Source organism: Schistocerca serialis, chromosome 3, assembly GCF_023864345.2.
Source record: "Schistocerca serialis cubense isolate TAMUIC-IGC-003099 chromosome 3, iqSchSeri2.2, whole genome shotgun sequence".
NCBI lineage: Eukaryota > Metazoa > Arthropoda > Insecta > Orthoptera > Acrididae > Schistocerca > Schistocerca serialis.
Window position 1 is genome coordinate 232,843,307 of NC_064640.1, and position 18,091 is coordinate 232,861,397.

The 18,091-nt window shown below is 37.4% G+C and overlaps 4 protein-coding genes across 4 annotated transcripts in view; 1 reads left to right on the forward strand and 3 right to left on the reverse strand.

Moving 5' to 3' along the window:
• Positions 1–18,091, reverse strand: part of LOC126469971 (uncharacterized) — a 382,949-nt gene that overhangs the window by 331,544 nt on the left and 33,314 nt on the right. The gene's annotated exons all lie outside the window — the stretch shown is intronic.
• LOC126469972 (serine-rich adhesin for platelets-like) overlaps positions 1–18,091 on the reverse strand; it is a 217,044-nt gene that overhangs the window by 166,075 nt on the left and 32,878 nt on the right. The window lies entirely within an intron of this gene.
• Positions 1–18,091, forward strand: part of LOC126469976 (uncharacterized) — a 170,930-nt gene that overhangs the window by 84,240 nt on the left and 68,599 nt on the right. The gene's annotated exons all lie outside the window — the stretch shown is intronic.
• The window catches only part of LOC126469974 (serine-rich adhesin for platelets-like), a 47,219-nt gene continuing 32,877 nt past the window's right edge, over positions 3,750–18,091 (reverse strand). The window contains exons 3-4 of the mRNA XM_050097416.1: positions 16,564–16,624; positions 3,750–7,923 (exon numbers count right to left, since the gene is read on the reverse strand). Coding sequence (XP_049953373.1) covers positions 5,078–7,897 — 2,820 coding nt within the window. The 5' untranslated portion in view covers positions 7,898–7,923; positions 16,564–16,624 and the 3' untranslated portion in view covers positions 3,750–5,077. The remainder of the gene's footprint in view (positions 7,924–16,563; positions 16,625–18,091) is intronic.

The window sequence follows — 18,091 nt, forward strand, 5'->3', positions numbered from 1 at the left end:
TGAGCCAGAAATCATACAAGGATATGATTTGTATAATATAGCCAACCGGTTGAAATAACATTTAATGTGATCTGGTGCCGACGCTGATTATGGGTGTCTTCATCAGACTCAAAACCATTAACATACAGGAAAACCAATAATCATGTAGTTCAAGATGACGTCTAGTGAAGTTATAAGTAGTAATTGAGTCAATAAAAGATACAGTTCTGCTGTGAAAAAAGGAATCTGTGGGAACTGTAATACTGAAATTGTGTAACTAAACAAAGACCTTTCAAGTCTACAAAAAAATCATGTATGTCCTAAGGCATGACATTTTGCAACTAACAAATAAAAACTGTAAGCTGAAGAAGTTCCATCATGTTACAAACGATAAAACACAGTAATTGCAGAATGATAATCTGGAGAGTTATGAGTAACTGAAGCAAAGTGTCCAACAGGTAACAAACTTAGCAAATGGAATTATGTTCACAGATATAAACAGGTACAATGTACTGACAACAAATAGTGGTGGTTACAATAAGGATGACAGACTTTGTAAATAGTGTGTGAATAGAAGAACAAACCAGTCCACAAAAGAATAATACAACTGAAATCAATATACGGCGCCTAACAGTAGTGAAGTTGTAGAATCAGATGGAAAAAAAAGAATCAGCGAAGTCAACAAACCATGTAAGCAATGTGAATTTAATGGCAACTTACTTGGAAATCAACAATGAAGTGCAATGTACTTTAGTTAGCTTATAGAAATGGAAGAAAGCTAGCTGATGGTGTACAAAGCTTGAACCATAACATCCAAGTTAGCAGTGTGGTGGAGCCAGGTGTGAGAATGAAAAACATCATAGTGGACACAGATTTAGATGCACAATGTTGCATGACCATGATTTTGTTGTTAGTATAACAGGTACAAATGAAGTGGCATGTAGTGAAGCCAATATTTGTATTGGAGGTCTGACTAAGTTTCTAGAACAAAACAAACACAAAAATACCATTGTTGCTACAGTTCCACATCTTCATGATTTAGCACACAAATTGTGTGTTAAGAAAGAAATAAGAAAAACAGTTGCAAGAACTAAGTTATTATGATCAAGATATGAAAAATGTTTGATTCTGGATATTGATACATTAGATACAAGCATGCACACTAAACATGGATTACATTTGAACTATGAGAGTAAACTTTTTTTTTTTTTTTTTGTGAAAAATTACAAAGATTGATTACAGAAAAGATTGAACTGAGTAGTTTAATATGTGAAAATAGTTCAACAGCGAGTGAACTTTTTTAGTGCAAATCAGCCTTCAGTGTGCACACAAAAAAGCAAAACACCACAGACAGAACTAAAAACGATGAAAAATTTAAAATAATATTCCAGGATGTCCAGTACACCACAAAGTAAATAGAACAAGTTGATGAATTTCTAGGAGAGAGTAAACCTTACTTATATATTGTGAATCAACCTGGATGCAAGATGAAAGAGATTCATAGTTTTAACTTCAATAATTACAAATCTGTGAGTAAGATGTACAAGGGTGGTGGTGCAGGCACGATGCTAGAAATAACAACCAGTGTGAAAACACTGATCATCTTCGTGAACTCACTGTGGAGATGTCCTTTCAATCACCAGCAATAAAAATAAAGACAGGCAAAATCAACTTCATAATCATAAGCTTATATAGATCACCAAATAGTGGTGTAGATGACTTACAACTATTAACAAACAAAAAGCAGATTATAATAATAGGAGATGTCAACATAGACTCTTTAAACTATAATGTAAATTATCTTTGGTATTCTGACTTGTTACATTGCTACAGCCATATCCATATAAATTTGTTACCAATGATAATAACACCTGACCCACAATCTGGTACTAACTGTGTTGTAACTTGAGGAGGACATTGCATGCAGAGACTGGTACAAGATAAACAAATCAGCTGATATTAATGAAAAGTACAGCCAGTTCTATGAAATTTTTAACCACAGTTTTAATTAGACATGTCTAGTAATAAACTAGTGAAATCAAAGTACACAAAGAATCTTAAAATTGAGCCAGAAATCCACAAATAAAAGGAAAATACAAAAAACCTATATGTGCTGTTCATAGATACGAAATACCAGTACTTCCTAAGGTACATAAACACCAGAAAAACATACAAGAAATCCCTGGAGATTCTAGAAGCACAATATTATGCTGAACAGATAAGTGACTCCAGTAATGTTAATGAAACAGCTTAGAATATAGTAAGCAAAGAATGTGAAAATAAAGAGAATCCAAGATGCAGTAATATAGCACTAGAAGGAAATTGGTGAGTGAGCAAAAGACAGTGTGCGAGGCCTTCATAAAACATTTTGATAAGAGAAGTAAAGAAGAAACTGAACCACACTACAAATAAACTCAGTAAAAATGAGTAGTTCAAATAACTAGGAGCATGGGTTTCAAAAAGGAAGATCCGCAAAGACCACAGTAGCAACTTTTATTCACGAACTGTTAAACAGACTGAACAAAGGAAACAAAGTCATTGTGACTTTACTTGATTTGTCTAAGGCTTTCAATTCTATGAATGATGCAGTACAATTATCCAAATTAGAAACTTATGGCCTAAGAGGAGTAGCACTAAAGTACTTCAGTCTGTGTCACCAAGATACAAGACCATGTACTAAACTGTCGCAACAATGTAAGTAAAAATCTTAACAGTAAAATCAGCATACAAAACTCTTAACTGCGGAATTCCCCAATGAAGTATTCTTGGACGATTTTTGTTTATTGTATATATTAATGACATAACAAGCTGAAAACCTCAAAACTAGTGAATTATGATGATAACACAGTATTTATTAGCTGGGGTCATACTGAGCAGCTAGCATCATAAAGCAATAAAGAGAACTCTGTACTGATCGTGGAATATCCAACAATAAGCAAACTTACATCGAATAAGGACAAGACTGTTGTAATGAAGTTCTAGTTAAATTATAACCAATTTCATACTGAATCACTTTCTTCTGTTGAAACATCTGTTAAATATAAGTTTTTCGGCGTTGTGATTGACAAACATCTTACATGGACTTACACAAGTGTACTGTGATTAATTCACTTGCATTTGCAATATGGGATTGAAATTTGGGGAGGAGCCCCCAAAGTGTACATGGGCAGGAAATTCAGGCTTCGAAATAGATCAGTTATGATAATTCCCAATATAAGTAAATGTGAATTATGTAGACACTACTTTAAAAATTATAATTTACTGACTGTTCATTCACTGTATGTTCTTAAGATAATTATGTTTGTAAAAGAGAATGATTAACTGAATGTAATGGATAGAGACATCCACAATTGGATAGTGTTATGCATCAATTGACCAAGTATGATTTTTTATTTTTTCAGATTTTTGCATCCAGTCGTGTGTTAAGGTGTAAACTATCCACAAAAAAATTGTTTGACATCAGTGTGGTCGATTTTTTGACAGGAAGTTAATCTGAACCAAGTACCGAACACTTCACCTCAACTATTAAATTTTGCATCAGTTGGCCAACTGCACAATCCTATGGTTTTATTTTGCATCCGATGGTTATACGGCAAATGAGCACTGCTTGGTCACATGATGCACTGATGTTTTGCCCGCAGTAAATGTATCAAAATAAGAAATTTCTGTTGTTTGCTGAGGCACGTCGTCTTCCTCGTTCTCATCATCGTCGCCCTCCTCCTCCTCCTCCTCCTCCTCCTCCTCCTCCTCATCACCATTTTAGCCTTTTCCCACGTCATGTGGGCTCGGAGTTGCTTTGCTGCATCCTACTCTTCCATAAATGCCTACCCAGTGCTTCTCCTCTGAGCCATCCTTTCTCCCGTAGGTCCCCTGTTACCTTGTTTTTCCATCTCAGTTTCAGTCTTCCTCTTTTCCTTGATCCTTCGATTCCCAGGTCTTCTCCCTAAATAGTACTCCCCTCTTCTCTGCACATGTCCATACCATCTTAGCCTACTTTCTTGGATCTTCTTCCCTATGGGCCCCACTTTCACTGTTTCCTTGACGTACTCATTTTTATCTATCCTTTCGCATCACCCCACTTATCCACCTTAACATTCTCATTTCTGCCAGTTCCGTCTTTTTCTCTCGGGCTTTTGTAATTGGTCAAGTTTCTGCACTATACAGCATCACAGGCCTCACCACAGACTTGTAAAGCTTTCCTTTCATTCTGCAGCTAACCTTCTTATCATAGTACTCCACTCAGTTTCCTCCAGTTCATCCATCCACTATTTATCCTGTGCTGTATTTCAGCCTCCTGTCTACATTTTAAATTTCTAGAACCTTTGTGAAAGTCAAAGCCTTTATTATAATTTCATTTCTAAAAAAATTGTAAAGATTTTATTTAAGTTAAATGTATGCAATCATTTTGTAGGGTTGTAATAGGTATCAAGTACCGATATATTCAAATAAGGCATACAAATATTCAGAATCAATATTAGTAACTATGTTCATGTGTCAGTAAAATACATACATCTTCAAATTCACTATAATGTATTATTTGTTGTCATAATGTTTTAATTTATAGAAATTCTTTTTAATTGCATTAGAAAGAATACAGTATTTTCTGACACTGTTAGCATAGCAGAAGTATGTTTTGCACATCATGATCCACTACTCCTTTTCACAGCTAGATAATTATTATGTGACTACAAATAAAAAGCCAAGCATAACATGGGTTAGAGGTCAGAGAGGGGAATGTATTAGGATATTCACAGACTGTCTTAGAAACACAGACTGTCCACTTGAAACTGTCACAGAATTCTTTATGTCATTTACAATGTTGTTATCTTTTTCTGCACAACATATACAAACTGGCTTCTTATATACTTCACGGCACTCTCCTCAAATTTCTGAACTCATTTTGTGGGAAGCATCCCACAACTGTCTTCTGCTCTGATGTGTCGAACTCTTCAACAACCCCTGGTCACCATCATGACTTAAGCTGAGGGATGCTATATTCTTCTGAACACTATGACGTAGTTCTTTGCTGTTATGATGAGAGGATTTCTGCAAACATCTTTTTCTGCTTCAAGAGAATGTTCACAAAAAGAAGGTACATTTAAAATGATCGTATGCGCTCCACCTGCCAGGCACCATTCTCGAACGTTCTTACTTCATAAATTACATTCGTCTCCTTACGTCCACCATATCTTATTGATCGAACAGTGCATATCAAAGCTTGGACATGGATGATGTCTGGGTCCCGATATAGGCGGTAGTCAGGCCCTGCAAAGCCTGGACCAGAATGCTGCCCTTCAAAGAGCCATGCATAACCATTACTCCGAGCACCAGTATTCTTGTTGGCATCTCCAACGTTTTCTTCATTTCTGTTGTCACCCTCCTTGATGGCACCAGCATCTTCATTACTGTGGTCTTGAGTAGATTCAGCAGTGTTGTCCCCAACACCATCTTCATTTCTGTTGCCACCATAACCCATGTCACCATCAATGTCCTGATTTCCATTGCATGCAGTATTGTTGACTCCACAAGTGTCATCCCTACAGTCAACAACAGGACCAATGCTGGCTGCATTACTAGCAGCATCCTCAGCGACATTCCCAGTGCTGTCGTTGTAATGTTCATACTGTGCCTCTAATCCCAGATCTACCTCATGTGATACACTTCCTGTGTGGTTACTTAGATCTGAGACCACATCAACGTTACACTCAACTTCAACCATATTTTCATCCCTATCTGTCTCATCCCCTTCAGGACCAAATCCAGCAGCGTCAGATTCTGTCCCATTTTGTGAGTACTGTTTTTCAGACAACTCTGATTCACTGTCACTTTCTGAGGTTTCAACTTCTTCCTTTATTTCAATCTCTTCCATAGAGAGAGAGACAGAGTCAAAAGTATTCTGTTCACCATCTTGTTCTCGTTCTGCACTCCCACACATTAAATTACTCTTGGAGCTGGCACACCCTGTTCTATCATCCACTCCGTCATTTACATTATTCTGATCAGAAACTACAGTATCCACTTCATGTAGGTCCAGGATTTCTTTTAGGCCTCCAGTGGGTGAAGAACTAGTACTAGTAAATGTCCCAGCAGCTGACATCATGATTATGGGCTCAACTGATGACGACGTTGCACCATATTCTGGTGCTGACTTTGAGACACTGTCTTCTGTTATACATGTTATCGTGCTGGTACTCTCTTTTGTGTTTGCTTCCAGTTGGGCTGTTTCTCTGATACTTGCTTCAATATGTGCATTATCAGTGCTACCTACTGGTGATGGTGTGACGTTTGTCTCTTCAGTGAGAGAAGTGCTGTGTGATGTGCTTATGCAGGTCTCAGCAGTCGACAATACGTTTCTGGATTTCGTTGTTAATGTTGTGGCATCACACTGTGGTGCAGACTCAGATATACTACCTCCTTCTACACTGGCTTCTGTATTGGTCTTCTCTTTGATGCTTGCTTCTAGATGGAATCTTCCCATTAAATTCCCATTTGATTGCATGCCTGCTGCTGCTGGCTGTACTGCATCACCATTGGATAGTGAAATCACATTTAATTCTGCAGACAGTCTACTTTTTAATGCATTCATAATATGAATGCTACATAGTAAACATCCGATAGGTGAATGGCATGTGCAGCTGGACACCGAGTGAGAAACGCTAGCTACCATATGCTCAAAACTTTGGTCACTTAATGTATCACCAACTCTATTAGCACATTTCTGCAGATGTGCTGCCACATCCTGAAGTACATGCACAAACTCATCAACAGTTTTTCGAAAAGTGTCACCCAACTGTAACTGAGGAGGCGCTGATGCTGACCGTCGACGCAAGTATGGGTGCATTTCTAAATGCGTAAGTGCATGTGCAGGTTGTGAAGCTGCATTGTCTCTCATCTGCAAAGGTGCTGTGGCTACAGAACATGAAGTTGGTGTGAATGACCTCCTACTACCGTGGCTGTTAATAATCTCTCTGTTTCTGGATGACTGGCCATCTTTAAATACTTCACTCATCATCTTGAGAGTTGTGATAGTTTCAGAGCTTGTACTGCTGTGTTCTGTAGTTAGTGGTCTGCCTCCATACTGATAATCAGCATCTTTTACTTCGCTGTGAGAAGCACCCACAACAGCTTTTCTTTTTTGGGTACTACTGGCTGCTCTATTTACATCACTATTTCTGATGCTCTTCTCCATATGTTTGTTATGTTTTGCCTTCAAGCCATCACATGGAACTCTTATTTCATTTCCACTGTTGTTATCTTTTCCTACACAACATATACAAACTGACTTCTTATATATTTTACGGCGTTCTCGACGAAATTCTGAACTCATTTTGTGGGAAGCATCCCACAACTGTCTTCTGCTCTGATGGGTCGAACTCTCCAACAACCCCTGGTCATCATCATGACTCAAGCTGAGGGATGCTACATTCTTCTGATCACTATTATGTAGTTCTTTGCCATCATGATGAGTGGATTTCTGCAAGCATCTTTGTCTGCTTCTTGTTGTCGAGTTCTCTTGATTTTTTGTGCTGCAACCATTTGAACTCTTAGTAGTTATTTTGACATCTCTGATGCATTTCTTTTTATTGCGATTTGAAACTTTAGCCTGCATATGCTTCTCCATATCAAATGGCTCTAGCACCACTGACACTGTTTTATTTAGAACATTTGTAAGCTGGTCCTGCTTACTGGAATGTTCCAATTCTTCGTGGTAGTTAGTCGCTGCCTTCTTACTGCTACAAGTAACATCAGAATGCCTTCTTTTCCTGCTGTTTTTGGTCAATTCTATAAAACTTCTATTAGAATTTGTATTATCATGCTGTGCACTTTGACTGGTGTCTGATGCACATCCTCTTGATTCATTCGTCCTCTTGAGTGAACAGCTTTCCCCTCTGCCTCTGCTACTAGATCTGGTTTTCATGCTGGCTATTCACTCTCAGGCAGACTCTGTAAAGACAAATTAAATATCAGATTACCATGTGAGCCAGAAGCACTATTAACAAACAAATCTTAAAACAACTGCAACAGATTTCAGTTTAAAAAGAAAAAAAATAATAATAAACCCTCGTGGAATATGCACAAAATGCCAGGAATTTTTACAATCAAAAAGATGTCATATTCATCACAACCAACCAAGTTTAACAGAACCATGAAATTGTCAAACTAATAAATAGTGATTCAGAAAAACTCTGCAAACCCCCCCCCCCCCCCCCCCCCCCGTGCCTTTTCACTTTTCAGTGTACTTGTAATACTCCTGTACTCAGATCAGTAAAAACATGGAGTGATACTTCACATATGAACTTACACAGGGTGTCCCAAGAGAAATGGTCAATAGTCAGGGAAACGAAAGGAACAATTGTCTGAAGCAAAAAGTTGCATATGTATATATGCCCTATTCCAAATGGTTTCATAGATAGCACACATTTAATGTGTACTGTTATTTATTTTGTATATTATTCAATACATTGTTAAGGTTAAACATGCACATGCACAACAGTTAGTAATAAAAACAATATTTGATTTAAAAGTATCAACTGAAAAATAACATTTTTAACACATTCACCTCTAAGCATTACCACACATGTCTGTTTACAGCTGTTGTACAATTCACAAAAAATACTTGGATACTCCACCAACTTCAATGAATTTGCGCATTTTTAGGAAAATAGATTATTTTGTTTGTCTGAGTGCCTCTACACGTTTTGCAATGAGAGCATCAATGTCCATGATTAAGACCAAGCAGTTCATCTTCCATATTCATCATTTGTTTGTTCTCCTCCAACTTCATCTAAGCCCGTAAACAAAAATCTAATGCTGCAACGTCTGGTGACCTTGGTGGCCAGTTAATTCTTCTACCTCTACCAGTTCCGTGATTCAGGTAAGTGTGGTTGGGATGTTCCCTAACATGTCAGGTAAAATGTGGAGGGGCCCCATCATGCTGGAAGTACACTGCAGTCCATGTGGCTTAAGGAACAAAGGAATCAAATTTCCAAAAAATGCAAGTAATTCTGTCCCATAATTCACTCTTCTAAAATGACTGGACCTATCAACAGGTTACCAGCCATGCCACATCAAGCACTGATCAAAAAATAAAGTTGGATATTGGTTTCCACAGTAGCATATGGATTTTCCTGTGAACATCGATGATTATTATGCATGTTGTTGATTCCATAGCACATAAATGTGGCTTCACCAGTGAACAGTATTAATGGTCAGTTGATATTTAACCAGTAACTAAATTCAAGTAGTGTGGCACTGAACGAATGTGAAGAATGTGGACATAAGTTTCCCACATCTAATTTCACCAAATGTGTGTTTGTGGGTCACAAATACGTGCAAAAAGCTGCCATGTGCTGGCAGTAGGACTACACTGAACCATTTCAACAATGTGTTGCCGTTCCTGCACAGGTCAGAAGAATGCACATGGTCAGAAGAATAATTATTGGAAGAATACCTGTTTCACAATATGCTGAAAACTCTCTACAATCAGTAATGTGACTGGTTAAAAAGTGCTGCCTGTAGTCTTCAACAGTAGCAGGAGCACTACCAATGCAAATGTCATAAATGTACACCGTATCTGCATATTATTCTTGTAGCCAAGTCAGTGAAGCAAAATTTGGCAAAAAAATTGTGCTGTCACCATTTTTTGTACAGTAGTAGGAGGAAGTGACATGAACAACGTCCCAAAAATTGTGACCAGTGTGGTGTGAGTGTGGGGATGAAGGGGCGTTTAAAGGTCACGTTTTCATGGTTCTCTTGAATATCTCAAAAATTGCAATTTCTAGCAAAAATGTCTCCCAGTATGAATTTAAACTACATTAAATTTCCTACATGAAAGGTCTTCATTTTTTCTCTAGGACTGATAATTACCACATTACAGGGGATGGAAAAATAGCAATTATTAAAAACAGTGTCTTAACTACATACAATTGTATTAAGGGATAATCTGAGATACGAGGGTGTGATGAGTTGAAGGGCTGTGCAGAGAGGGAGGGGGGAGGGGGGAGAGGGAGTATGGGGGCTGGAGGGTGAATGCATGATGGATGAGGCAGGTCACCAGATCGTGGTCATGCACTTCCCTCCTTTCTAGGTCTGCCAACTGAACAGCGAGTGGACGAGTCCCAACTCTCTATCCCACTATGTCACTACATGGAATACAGATATGACTCTCTAATAATAGTAACACAAGAAATATATATGGGCAGACTGTATGTAAATCTCTGCATACTGTTCTACACTGCTACAGGGAAATTTATTCTTATTCACCCTCTATGACACTGTAGCATTCTGCAGGCAAAGGCAACAACTCCATGGCTTGCTTTTCAGTTTACAGACAGACTATACCTCCCCCAGCATTTCCACTATGTGATCAAAAGTATCCTGACACCTGGCTGAAAATGACTTACAAGTTCATGGCACCCTTCATCAGTAATGCTGGAATTCAATATGGTGTTGACCCATCCTTAGTCTTGATGACAGCTTCCACTCCTGCAGGCATGTGTTCTATCAGGTGCTAGAAGGTTTCTTGGGGAATGGCAGCCCATTCTTCACAGAGTGCTGCACTAGGGAGAGGTATCGATGTCAGTTGGTGAGGCCCGGCACGAAGTCAGCATTCCAAAACATTGCAAAGGTGTTTTATAGGATTCAGGTCAAGACTCTGTGCAGGCTAGTCCATTACAGGGATGTTATTCTCATGTAACCACTTTGCCACAGGCCGTGCATTATGATCAGGTGCTCAATCCTGTTGAAACATGCAATCGCCTTAACAGAATTGCAAGAAGGTGCTTAAAACATCATTGGAGGCATGTGCTGTGATAGTGCCATGCAAAACAACAATGGGTGCAAGCCACCCTCCATGAAAAACATGACCACACCATAACACCACTGCCTCCGAATTTTATTGTTGGCACTACACACGCTGGCAGATTACGTTCGCTGGGCATTCACCATACCCACACCCTGCCATCGGATCGCTATAGTGTGTACCATGATTTGTCACTCCACACAATGTTTTTCCACTGTTCAATCATCCAATGTTTATGCTCCTTACACCAAGCGAGGCATTGTTTGGCATTTACTGCCATGATGTGTGGCTTATGAGCAGTCATTCGATCATGAAATCCAAGTTTTCTTACCTCCTGCCTAACTGTCACAGTACTTCCAGTGGATCCTCGTGCAGTTTGTGTGATGGTCTGAATATATGTCTGCCTATTACACATTACAACACTCTTCAACTGTCAGCGGTCTGTCAGTCAACAGACAAGATCGGCCTGTACGCTTTTGTGCTGTACATGTCTCTTCGTATTTCCACTTCACTATCACATCAGAAACAGTGGACCTAGGGATGTTTAGGAGTGTGGAAATCTCTCGTACAGGCATATGCCAAGTGACACCCAATCAACTGACCACGTTTGAAGTCCGTGAGATCCGCGGAGTGTCCCATTCTGCTCTCTCACAATGTCTAATGACTACTGAGGTCACTGATATGGAGTACCTGGCAGCACAATGCACCTAATATGAAAAATATATGTTTTTGGGTTGTCCGGGTACTTTCGATCATGTAGTGCATATGAGCAGGCAAAATAACTTCACTGGGCCCATGTTTATATAGTTATTTTCAGTTTTATTACACGAGTATTTATTTGCAATTGTTAAGTGAGCTATTATGTCAAAAAGGTCCACAGCTAGAGCTATCAACTGTGTACACATCAAAGAACCTATCCTAGCTGTAGCATGCTGGCAATATGTGTTTGACAATGTTGATATTGTTTCTGCTATCAATGATGAAGACTTTTCAGAGCATGAGGAGTATCAAATGCATCCCCTCAGCCTCAGCTCTTCCAGCATCTGATGAGGCCCAGAGGCTCAAACTGCCTCCTTCTGCAACAGAAGTATGTCACCTGAATGTTATGGAACTTCAGAGATTTCAACACAAGTCAAGCAATGCATTATTGCACATTACTGTCCTAAATTCGAATGTAAGTCCTTTTCCATCAGAGATATGGACACCCACCCTGCAAGATATGGTAAGTGGCTCCAGTCACTGCAGCCCACTCTATTACAAGTGCTAGCTATACCAGTAACACAAAGTTGAGGGAAGTGCAGTAACTTTCTGGTCAATCATTAATTCACCAGCAAGTGACTACAACATAGTTACACAACTTTAGAATATGTTGCCAACAACAAGCAGTAGCAAGATACCACATTTACCAATCCAGTCTGTTTCCCACTAGCACCACATATGCCAATGACAACATCATACTTACAAATGAAGCATTTCTCAGCCACTGTTTATAGGAATCCATTTTACATAAAAGCTCACTTAACAACTGCAATGAAGTACTCACTGAATGAACTGAAAATACCTCCACTATATAAACACAACATCAGTGAAGTTATTTTGTCTACTTACATCAGGGAACCACAGATGAAACACTGGGGAGGTACAGTCAGACTGTAAACTGAAAAGCAAGCAGTGCTGGTGGTGAAGGAAGTCACTTTTCTCAGAAGAATCCAGCTTCTCGTAGCCATATTACACAACTTCATACAAACTCAGTAAGGTGTGATAATGGCATCTTTGTTGCTGTAAAGGCTTTCTTGACTAACATCAGCTCACCATGTCTAATCTAAAGGCTAATTAACACTCATGAATGATACAGAGTGCATTTAAAGAAAACCTGATTTGCATCCCCATAGTGTCACTACTAGCGCCACTCTTATGCGACTGGCACAAAATTGCAAACAGACATCACCGATCAAAAGTAGAAACATGCCTAACAACTTTTGTTTATTTCACACAACCCCTTGCTGGTGTTGCATTTTTTTCTGTCAGTGTATTTATTATATGCTGATTTTAACATTAACCTGAAACTGAAAAAAAAAAAATAAAAATAAAAACATGTACCTTAAAATGAAGAAAAAGGAATAACCTGATAACTGAAAATAGAGAAATAAGAAAACTTTTAAGCAGTTTTATCTGAAAACAACTTTATTCAGACCATACTAGAAAAACAGAGGTGTCATCTTCCCTGTTTCACATATACTGAAAATTGTGTTACTAAAAGCTATACATGTGAACTTAGGTCTTTCAGATCATGACACACTACTGACACTAATAAATTCTTCTATATTGCAAGTAGTAAAAAAAAAAAAAAAGTGGGAATATGAAAGGCACTTCAACAAAGAAAAGATGAATATTCTTGTACAAATGTTAGCAAAGGAAACATGGGGAAATATAGTTTCAAAACCAACAACCAATAATTCATTCTATGCATTTTTCTCATACTTTTTGTGTCACAGTTGTGATGCATTTTCCACAAAAGGAAGAAAAACCCTTACAAAAATCAATGTTGAACAAAGGAAAAATATGAAGTGGATATCATTTACTATCACAGTATCTAGTGAAACTAAACATCTCAATCACCTCAAAAAAGACAACTTCACAGAATATGATAAGACATACAAGAAAATTCATGGGAAAGTGATTAAAGAAAAGACAATGCACAGTGATGGAGTAGTTCATGACCTGGACCTCACAATACAAAATAAACAAATTCAGAGCGTAACTGTAACCTAATTTTTAAGTGTGCATGCTGACAAAAATTTAGACTGTTCATGGCATTGCACCAATGCAGTCATCCTGTAAGCTTCCATTCTAAGAACAGAAACATGGGTGTTTATAGTGATATATGTGGTGCAACAGTGATAAAATGTTTTCAAATTTTCACAGAATCTCAACTGTAGATTCATCCCTTCTGTATCCAGTGGCTCAGTACAAAAAAATTGTTATGTTTTTGTGATAACAAACAGTGCATCCCTATATCCCAGATGTTACAAACCAAGGTTTAGGTACTGAACAGTTAGTTACTGCAACACAATTAAACAATATATAGTGCTTACAAGATGCACTGAAAAGATTAAAAACAAATACAAACAATAATAACAGAAGTATGTGTGCCAAACAGCAAAATGAAAATACACACACAGGCAATATATCGGTAACAGTTGTGACAAAAAATAATTACAATGTATTAGTTGCAGAAGAAGCTGACAGCCAACAAATAAATTCTGTAAATTATAATCTAACTTCAGCTGCACTATAAACACCTCTGTGCAGAAAGTCAAGAGAATGTATTCAAGCAATAAACAAAGGAATATAAAAAATGAGTTGTGATGCTCGGTGACATCCACACCATGAGAAATCTGAAAAAATAAATGAGTATAATACATCACATATGGCTATAGGAATGATGAAATTGAGTGCACCTTTGACTGAAATAACAAAAAACACCAAACTCACTCAGAGAATTATCTAAGAATGATACTTTCATAATCATGGGTGCAAGTAATGATGAATACTGAAAGGAGGGTAGGCATACTACACAGTGCTTTTCTACACTACTTGATCTTAAAATGCCCAACATCACTAGTACTAGCATGCCTCACAGATAGGACCTGCAGGATGACTCGGTCATAAATTTGGAGCTTTTTTTTAAAAAAAAAAAAAAGAAAGAAAGAGCAAGGTCTATCCTAATGTAAAATTCTTTGAACTTTCCATTTCAATAGAATTGTTTATGAAACACAGACATCACAACAACACTGGGAAGTCATACATTGGCAAAATACTAACAAAATTAATACACATAGATGACCTCATTGAAATAAAAACAACCAGTTTCGACAAAAGCCACATTGCGATCGGGCTGAGCAAACCTGAAACACCAAACTCAGAAATTGTTTGTGTTGAAAGTTGTGCAACTACCAAAAACACAGAAATATAACAGAAGAGACATTTTTAGGTGACAAAACAAAAATGATAGATACAGATACAGATACAGATACAGAAAAAAAAAGATCCACAGTGAGGAAAAAAATTAACCAGAAACATCTGAAGGAAGCTTCTTTTATATGCTTAGGTGAACACTGATAAAGGTCTGTATTGTTGCCAGTTTACACAATCCTCCTCATTCTGTACAATATCCTTTGAGCATGGTGAGATACGCATTTTTGTTAGAAGTAACACGAGACACTGCTGTTTAAAATCATGGGAAAGGAAAACAAAACTTCAAAATTTATACTAAATTTATACTTCACTAAAAACAATTACAATTTGCCTGTACAGAAGCCCAAATGTGATCTTAGCTTATATTCTTATAGAAACTAAGACAGTGCATTCAATAAGCTTAAAGATAATAAGAAAAATCTAATGGTGTGTGATGATTAATTGAACTTCCAGGAAAACTCAAACAAAAAAATTATAAATGCAGAAAATAATTCCAGGCTAGAACAATAAATACAGGGTTTTGTGCCCATAATGGACGGTGTAATGTTTTCTATACCACAAACCACAATGCAAACAGAATTAATGACAGAAGAATGAATGCTAAGTGAAAAAATATAGATACCTTCAGACAACTGTTAGGTGAGGAAACATGGAATGCAGTATATCAGCATGGCAGAACATGTCAAAAGTCTGACAAATCTGTGGAAATATGTAGTAACTACTATAAAACTGCATTCCCACTGAATGAACACAGGCTATGGTCTAATAATAAAAACAGGTCTAGCTGCAATTAATCTTTCACAGAAAAAAAGAAAATCTATATTGTATTAAGGACACTGTGGGTGTGTGATGAATTTCATGCTTACTGCAGAAAATACAAGTAATATTTTAATAGTTGTTACAGAAGCAAAAATGAAGGAAAATGACCTTTACATGCCACAAGACAAAAGCTACATCAGAAGTTGTGAAACAGTAGACAGGTAATGTCACTAACAGAAATGCCAATATCAAGCTATGTCAAGATGAAGAGAAAATAACTGACACAAGGAATATAGCAAAAATCGTCAACAACTATTAATAAACATATGTAGGCAACTAATCAGTAAGATTAACCCAAGTAACCAAAATGCAACAGCAACATCAGTCAAGATCAACAACACTGCTACCTCATTACATCTGTACCAAATGAATAAAGAAGAAATTTTTACTGTAATAAAAACTTTAAAAACGAAATTAATAATCATTTAGAGTTGATAGTATACCTGATAAAATAATAAAGAGATGTAGTGGAATCACTGTAAAACCATTGACACATTTATGCAATAGTTTACTGACATCAAGGTCTTCTCTTCCTATCAAAAAAATGCAAAACTGAAACTAATATTTAAAAAAAGGAAAAACAGAGGAAGTTGTCAATTACAGGGCAATTGCCCTATTGTCCTGCTTCTCAAAATTTTTTGAGTAGGTCTTCCACAACAGACTGACATGCTTTATGCAAAAATATCAAATTCTGTTCATAGCGCAACACAGGTTTAAAATGAACAGCCGACCGGCACTGCTACCTATGAATTTCTGAGTGAAATTTACCAGAAAGTGGACAATGGTGAATATAATATTGGAGGATTCCTTGACTTGTTGAAGGCATTCAGTATAATAGATAATGATGCACTACTACAGAAATTAAATAAACTAGGCTTAAGAGGCACACCTACTGTTGGGTCATGTCATACCTTTGCAGACACAAACAAATAGTGAAAATACAACACACTGCATGCAACACAATTACAGACCAACACTCAGCTTACCAAGAGATTAAATATGTTGTTCCCGAGCACCAGTCAGACGTTCCTCCTAAATGTAAATGACCTAAAAACAAACATAAATTTCAAAATATTTATCAGTTTGCTGATAACACAAGCTTTGGTTAACTTTTCAGATAATCACTTTGACATTTCCACATAATAAAGCTGTCCTCAACCCAAAGGTTATTTGGAACACTGCAGTGCATTACTGGATATGGTCCCAATGGAAGTGGTATCCCCTTGCTTCCTCTGACACTGAGCTGACGTATGCAGACAACTACACGACAACCCACAGTTTACTGTGGACTCCAAGCCATGGTGAATCTCAACATTTTTCAAACTAACGAATCATTGCCAGATGTGAAAGAAATAATAAGTGATAGGAAAAGGACCAACTGCAGATTAAAACCTGGACCTTTTGATATTTAATCTGACATCTAGCCACTGAGCCACACACCGCTTCCACACCTCGGAATAAGGAAAATATTGGAATGAGAGTGATAAGTAGTTTCTCACATAACTGTACTTTGCCACAGAAGGAAGGGAAACACACTTGAAACTTTAAGGTGAATTTCATACTATTTATCATGCAGAATAGTATTAGAGGTGGTGGGAGAGGAACTATACAACAGTTTCTCTCCTGTAAAATCAATCAAATATGCCCCACAAAGGAAAGCAACAGGGTGAGTCAGCAGAGTTGTTCAACATTATCTTCATGTTCATCTCTGAACAACACTAACAGAGCACTAAGGATCTATCATCTTGAGAGTGAGCTTTCTTCACACATGATATACAAGTATTTAACCACTTGTAATGTCCAATTAGTCCTTGAAAATGGGAACAGGAGTAAAGTAATACAACGAAACTGTGTTCAACACCTTCACATAGCCTGCTTTCTGATGTGAAAAGGAGACAGTCTACCATAGAGGATTCTTTTGCGGTCATCATCAATGAAACGAAGTGCAGGAAAATTGCATTACGCAGTTCAGTACTCATATAGGAAGACATGTATAGAAGTTAGTACCAAATATTCAGCTGTTTTTGATAAATAACTTAAAATATTCTGTTCGCATGTGTGTAGTACTTGTTCATTTATCTTCAGTCAGCTGTGCAACTATTAGCAGCAGTATCAGTACTCCAACAGTAATTCACGCATCGCCCTAGCCAGTGTTGACTGATACCACCATGCAGCAGCACTGCTAGTTAGTTGATTGCGTGTTTCATTGATCAGTCGCATGGTACGGTAGCTGTTATGATGTGGAACATGTCAAGTGCACAAGAAATGCACATATGAAACAAGATTTTTTTAATATATAGATATTACAATACATAGATTAATATTTCTATTATTTACCCCATTCCCTTAAATGGCACAAAATGCATATACTATATTTATAGATTTATTTATTCCTATTCAAGAATTCATCTATGGTATAGAAGGAGTTGTCAAAGAGATATGATTTCAATTAATTTCTGAAGCTATTACTGCTGTCTGTCGGACATTTTATTTCATCTGGTTATTTGTCAAAAA